We start from the raw sequence: 7,106 nt of genomic DNA on the forward strand, positions 1-7,106 counted from the left end.
AACCCCAGTTTGATCACGCTGCTTGTTTGAAAAGACATACGAACATAAAGGGTAACCCACAAACAGGGAAAAGCAGGTTTACAACTGTTTGTATGGAAAATAACACAAGAATTAGTAAACAATGACACAAGGAAAAATCTGTATGTACTCACAACTGTAACCCTACTTCTGCCCACCCCATACAAATGGACCCACATACGTTACACAGGAAACATACGCCATACAATATATAAAAGTTAAAATATGCCTGACCTGTGGTGGCGCAGTGGAAAAACCGTCGACTTAGAATGCTGAGGTTGTCGGTTCAAAACCCTGGGCTTGCCTGGTCAAGGCACATATAGGAGTTGATGCTTGCTGCTCCTTCCCCCTTCTCTCTCTCTCCTAAATAAAAATAAATAAAATCTTAAAAAAAAGTTAAAATAGAGAATTTTGATTGTTTTACTTACCCAGATGTTTTCACTTGTCTGCAACTAAGATGCTTAATTCTGTGAATTTCCTGTCACCCCTATGACAAATATCACAGACCTGACTTCTTAGAAATAAATCCCCCCACACCCCTGGAGAGCAGATGTCTGAGACCCCAGGGGTCCGAGGGCTCCAGGGAAGGTCCTTCCAGCCTCTCCCAGCTCCTGGGGTTCCAGGCATCTCTGGGCTGGTGGCTGCCTCCCTCCTGTCTCTGCCACCAACCCTATGTGGCTTCTCCTCTGTGTCGGTGTCTCCTCCTCTGTCTCTTCTAAGGTGCTGCAGCATGGGGGGAGGGGCCCTTCCAGAGGCTCAGAGGATGCCTGGGGGGAGGGTTGGGGGGACCCTGAATGGATGGCTCATCTGGGGTCAGAGCTGCACTTCCCAGGACAGGCCCTCCCCAGGTACAACCTGTGGCCCCAGCAGCGACGGTCCCCTGCACAGTGGGTCCCGAATGCGCAGTCTGAGCCCTGGTGGCCACAAACTGCTAGGAAGTGACATGGGCTGGCACAGCCACACCGGGCATGAGCTGGTGGGAACTGCCTGCCGTCCAGGCAGAGGTGACCCACCTTTGTCAGCAGGTGCTGGACATCACAGAGCAGCTGGACGCCGGGGTGTGGTACCTGAACCTGAGGATCGCGCACGTGCTGGGGGCGCCGAGGAGAACCTGCACTCTGTGCACATGATGCACACGGCCGGTTGGTCGAGGTACATGGGGGGTGGGGTGGAGAATGAGGCCTCGCACAGTGATGGACCATGGTCCTTCTGCACGGGACACAGCCAATCGCTAAGGGTGTGCACACACAGTCTTTTGGGATAGGACGTGGCTGGCGTCCAGTGGTCGACCACTGGGAATTGCTGACCCTCCTGTGTTTCTGAGCCCACCTCCCCTAGCCAGCACACCCCTGCCTCCTCCAGGCTGCCCGAGGTTTTGCAAAACTGCATCCCTTATTGTCGTCCTGCCTCCAGTTTAGATATTTTCTTTTCTTTTGTGAAAAAAAACACCTTTTATCAAGACAGAGAAAGACAGAAACATCAATCTGCTTTTGTATGTACCCTGACTGGACATTGTACCAGTAAACCCTGTGCTTCGGGACAATACTCTAACCAACCAAGCTATCCAGCCAGGGCTAGTTTAGATATTTCCGGTCCCTTTTCCTCTCGGCTGCTAGACCAGTGTTTCTAAAGTCAGACTAGGATGGTCCCCATCTGCATCACAGGTGCCCAACGTCCCCTGAGACCTCAGGGTCTGGGGGGCCATCTGCAGGAGCTCACTCCATGGGCCACGCTCCCTGAACTTAACATTTGCTTATGCAGTGTCCTCTGGAAGGCAGGCACACAGTGCACACAAGCATACACACACATGTATACTCACACAGATGCACACGCATGTGCACACTTCCACTCACAGCAGTGGCCCGGCCGTCACTGGGCAGCTGGGCTCCGTGGGCGCAGCGGGTGTTATGTATTTAATAGATCAGAATCGACCTGAGCCATCTAGCAAGTGAGCTTTGTAGGGAGCCCCTTCAACGGGCCATGACACCCTGTGCACTCCTGTCCACTGCCAGGACATGCTCACGGAGATCTCGGAGTGGCTGGAGAACCAACCCTGGGAGGTTGTCAACTTGGCCTACAGCAACTTCGAGGGCATGACAGGCGACCTGCACGAGTACCTGGTCATCTGCATCAAGAACATCTTTGGGGACACGCTGTGTTCCCAAGGGGTGAGAGGGGCATGTGGTGTCCTTGAGGGGTGAGAAGGGTGTGCGGTGTCCCCAATGGGTGAGGCGGGCATGACCTCCCCACACAGGTCATGGAAGGGGGCGAGGCTTCCCTGTATCTGATGCTGAGGTAATCCTGGTGCCCGTGAAGCTGCTGACATGGCCTTCTGGAAACTTCTCTGGAGACTGGGTCAAACCTAGCACCTGTTAGAAGTTGCCACAGTGTATGTTCCCCTTGAGCAAGGTGACTATCTCTGTGTCTCAGGCTGTCCCAACAGGGTGCACAGCCTGGGAGCACCAGTCCCACAGGGCTTCTTCTCACCCTGTCCTGGGGACTAGAGTCTGAGACCCAGATGTGGGCAGGGCTAGTTCCTCCTGAGGCCTCTCTTCTGAGCGTGCAGATGGTCGTCTCCTCCCTGTGTCCTGACATGGCTGTCCCTCTGTGTCTGTGTCTTCACCTTCTCTTCTTATAAGGACCCCAGTTCTGTCTGATCAGGTCCCTCCCTCATGACCTCATTGTACCTAAATCTCCTCTGTTCATGTGCAGCCTGACTTTCAGTGAGCCTCCTGTCCTGGTCACTCACTGAGGGGCATCAGGCTCTGTTCAAGGAAAACAAGTGTCTGTGTCCTTGTGACAATCCAGATGTCACAACACTGACACAGATGCCCCATCACCCTACTGTCCTCGCACAGACTCGATATCCCCTCCCGACCCTGACACGTCACCCCCCACCACAGGAGGTTCCGACACTGCAGCAGCTCTGGGCACGGGGCCTGCAGGGCCTCCTGTCCTACGATGATGAGGGCACCGTGTGCCCGCACAGGGAGCTGTGGCTGGCCACCCCCTACTGGTGGGGCAACCAGGTGATGTCCGAGAAGCTGATTCGCTACCTGGAGCATATGAAGAGCTGGGGCCGCCCAGGTGGGTGCACGTCCTCTGGGGGTACACTCACACATGTGTACACACAACACACATCCATCATGGGTGTGTATGTGTGCACACATGCATGCGTGGTTTTAGGGCTCAGCTGCACGAGGACTGGGTGCTGCCGTGGCAGCCGCCAGCTCTGAGCAAGATCATGCAGTTCTGGGGTTTTCTGTCCCTTCCGACGTCACACAGCATCCCACATGTTTCTTTCCCGGGCCTCCTCAACTAGTGCCCATTACTCTCTGCAAGGACACGGGCACTTTTGAGTACACGAGCTACACACGACCGCAGCTGATTCGGAGGCGGGGCTGCTTTGCACTGTTGTGTCTGGGCTTTGAAGGAGATTTTCTTGCAAAAGGAACTTGTGGTTTCAACTGTTCCATATCCGTGGTCAGGTGGCTGTGTCTGTGGCCACTTTGGGGCTCCAGAGTCCCACTCCCTGTCACAATCAGCACTGTGAGAGGGCAGCTGTGTGTTACGCTTGGTGTGCTACCTGGGATTCACACGGCTATTAATCTGTGTACCCCACGGGGTCAGGACGTGGACACGTCAGGTAACTTTTCGACCAGAGCCTTCTGTAGCAGGAGCATGGTGATCTGACAGCACCATGGGGCCCACGCTGTCTGCGCTGGTGTGAGGGGTTGGAACCATGGGGGTGACCGCGGGGGCAGGGACAGTGGTAGCTGATGGGCCAGGTGGGCTGCAGGTGGGAACCAGGTGGGGCGCAGGTGGACACAGCGCCTCCCCCCTTGCAGGTGGGCTTTTCATAGCTGGCATCAACCTGACGGAGAACCTGCAGTACATCCTGGCGCATCGTCCGAGTCCCTGCAGAGGCTGACGCTGCCCAGCCTGCCACAGGTAGGGGCCTGGGTGCAGGACCAACGCCCGGCCCGGGTGCATGTTGCACCAACACCATCGCAGGTGACTTCATTGGCGCCAACACCTTCATCAGCAATGTCATCAATCTCAATGATAGGCTGCTCGATCTCAATGAGAGGCTGCTCATGTGCTGACCATGTGCCCTCTGTCCTCCTGCAGCCTCTCCCATCTCGTGCATGCATCCAGCCAGCAGGGTGAGAATGGTGGCCAGAGCTCCTTCTGCCTCCTTGGTGCCCCCAGCTGCAGCAGTTGGCATCACAGCCCCCAGACTGCGGTGAGTCTTGGGACTGTGCGGATGATCCCAGATGGACACGGGCGCCTCTGCCAGGACAGTTACCTGGAACCGCAGGATCCGTCCGGCCGCTGGTTTTGGTGTCTCAGCATAAACCCTGTTCAGCCCCTTCTGGACTGTATTCTCTTCGGGGTCAACTCAACCATTTCCCACAAGACAGCCCTGCTCACGCTTTGGCGGCCAGGATGCCGTAGTGTCACAAAGGCCCTAAGATCCTGAGCCAGGAACCACGCGCTGGGACCTCAGGCCCCGGCTCTGCCTGGTCGGGCACAGCAGACCAGGTGTCAGGGATGCACACTGAGACGGCTCACAGTGTCACTAATGTAGCAACTATCACCCCCTGCACACCTACATTTCCCTCGGTTGTGCTGTGCCATCCACAGCAGTGACTTCCTCCTAGAGAACAACGAACACATGTGAAACTCAGCTTTGACACAGATTTTTGTGGTCAGACAACGCAGAGGTTGAGAATACACTTAAAGGAGCTTCAGAAATGTGAACTGTGTCTGGGTCCCGGGGAGCTATTTTTAAACATGGAATTGTGCCCCCCTTGCTCCCACTTATCTTTGATTTATAAAGAGTTCTGAGGTTCACAATACCTTCAGCTTCCCAGGGGCCATTAACCAAAGGTCTGCATGTAATTGTAAAGATGACTTCTCTAGACTTTATTTTAAAGGGACGCGTTCTTCCAGCAGGACATACCAGGCGAACTGAGTTCTAGGCCGTGGGCAAGAACTGCCGCTACGAAGCTGCTCAATAAATATTTGTGAAGGAGCCATCAAACACATGCTGACCTGGGATCTCTCTCTCTTAAAACACTCCCTCATCAGACACATGGTGGGCACTCCCTGGTCTGCCCAGCCCAGACCACTTTCCCCTGATGACACAAAGGCCTCCCTCCCTTCCTCCCTTCCACTTGTGGTTGTTCTCAGGGTCAGAGCTCCTGTGGGCCCAGTGGACCCTATAATCTGGAGGGGACAAGACCGTCAGTGCTGCAGAGTGGTATTGCACCTGTTCTCCCCCACATGAAGCCCAGTGTTTGCTCTCTGGGGCCCCAAGACCCCAACCTCATCCTCCTCCTTGTGGCCCCACTGCGCTGAGCCCCCACAAAGTTGTTGGGACCAGGCAGTGGACCAGGCTGGACCTGAGGCAGCCGTGGGCTGTGTTCTCTCCTCCTCAACTCCAGAAGTGAGGACAGGGGTGCTGGCTGTGGGGGTACCAAGAGGAGAGCCAGCCCAAGACCAGAATCCCCACCCAGCCCTGTTTCCCCAGCCAGGGAGGAAGTGGCCTGCAGCAGATGAAGCCTGAAACTGGACGGGCAGGTGTAAGCATCAGCCAGGAGAGGACTTGAGGCAGCCTGCAAAGGGACAGTGCTGCCCCCAGGTGGCCGCTGGCTGCAACTCACTAGGCAGGACCTGAGGGCCCTGAGGGCACCCCAGAAGGATGCCCTCCACCCCCGGGGTCTCCTCATAGCCCCAACAGCTCAGAGACCCCCGAGGGCTGATCCCCAGGGTTGGGCTGAATGGACACAGACAGCAGATGCTCTGTGGCCCAGGCTCATGGGGCTGTCCTGTTGCAACAGGGCCACGCGGGTGTCCTGCAGCACCTCCACACTGTGGACCAAACAGGGCAGCCAGGACCACGGCCCACTCTACACTCGGCCTGCAGGGTCCCTAGGAGCCCAACTCACGGGGACAGCAGGGTAGGGCCGTGTCACCAGTGGATAGCCTCAGGAGCCTGTGTGCTGTCTGTCTTGAACCAAGGATCCCCTGTGTGCAGCGGTCCTGAGGTCACTGTAACACACAACCATGTCACTGTTCTCTCAGTCTGGGGTTCGGGAGTCTGCAGGGGTCAGGGTGTAGCAGGGCTGGTTCCCCCAGAGGCTATGGGAAGGGGCAGTGTTGTGGGGCTGGTTCCCCAAAGCTGCAGGGAACAGTGGAGGCCCCATCGTTCCAGCTTGGAAGCACCCCATTGCTTGGCTTGTGGGTCCTTCCTGCACCGGCAAGGCCAGCCCCGTGGCGTCCTGACCTTTCCTTGACTCGGCTTCCAGCTTTGCCTGCACATCTCTGACCCTGGCCTTGCTGCTTCCCTCTGGTTAGGACCCGGGTGTGGCACTGGGGACAATCCGGGGAACGCAGACTCACCTCCCATCTCGGTCCTAACTGGATCCTATCTGCAAAGTCCACCTGCCCATTCAGGTGAACAGCTCAGGTTCTGAGGGTGGGGACATGGACACCTGAGGGGACAGTCGACACTTTTCCAAACTGAGTTTCCCAGCACAGCCGGGCCAGGGGGCCAGGGTGGGATGGTTTGGGAAGGAACAGTTTGAGGGCAGAGTCGGAGTGTGACGATCCTGTCTGGCAGCGTGAGCCTCACAGAGTCACACAGAACAACCAGCGCTCCATGGTGTGAGGACAGGTAGCGCACACGCCTCTACATGCTCATGAGGGGGCAGAGCTTCCTTTATTTCCCCACATGCCGTGGGTCTGAGACAACGTCACCAATGCCCCCGTCCTGGTGGGTGCAAGTTTGCAGGAAAACCCCTCTCCGCTTTCTACGTGAGGGAAGAATAGATCTCTGCCCTTGGCCTTGCGATAATCCTGTGCTGTTCTCCACGCAGAGAAGCATATGAGTCTCTAACCGTGGGATGCGCCAGCTGTGCATCCAGGTTTGTCGTGGGGCGTCTGCGTGTGCAGCCCTCTTAGTGGCAGGTTTGTGCCAGGGCGCAACTTTCTGCTTCTTAAACAATGCCAGACATTTGTTTTTCTTTGCACAAGGGCAGTCGCAACCTAGAGGACTGGGCTCTCCTTTCTCACGACTGCAA

The 7,106-nt window shown here is 56.3% G+C and overlaps 1 protein-coding gene across 1 annotated transcript; it reads left to right on the forward strand.

The window, feature by feature from the left end:
• The first annotated feature begins 568 nt into the window (after positions 1-568).
• Positions 569-4,124, forward strand: LOC136322358 (uncharacterized). The gene is given in 6 exon segments (XM_066254406.1): positions 569-1,255; positions 2,031-2,186; positions 2,922-3,105; positions 3,867-3,923; positions 3,926-3,991; positions 3,994-4,124. Coding segments are annotated over 6 exon segments (1,281 nt in total).
• Positions 4,125-7,106: the final 2,982 nt, after the last annotated feature.

This window comes from Saccopteryx bilineata, chromosome 2 (genome assembly GCF_036850765.1).
Source record: "Saccopteryx bilineata isolate mSacBil1 chromosome 2, mSacBil1_pri_phased_curated, whole genome shotgun sequence".
In the NCBI taxonomy this organism is placed as follows: domain Eukaryota; kingdom Metazoa; phylum Chordata; class Mammalia; order Chiroptera; family Emballonuridae; genus Saccopteryx; species Saccopteryx bilineata.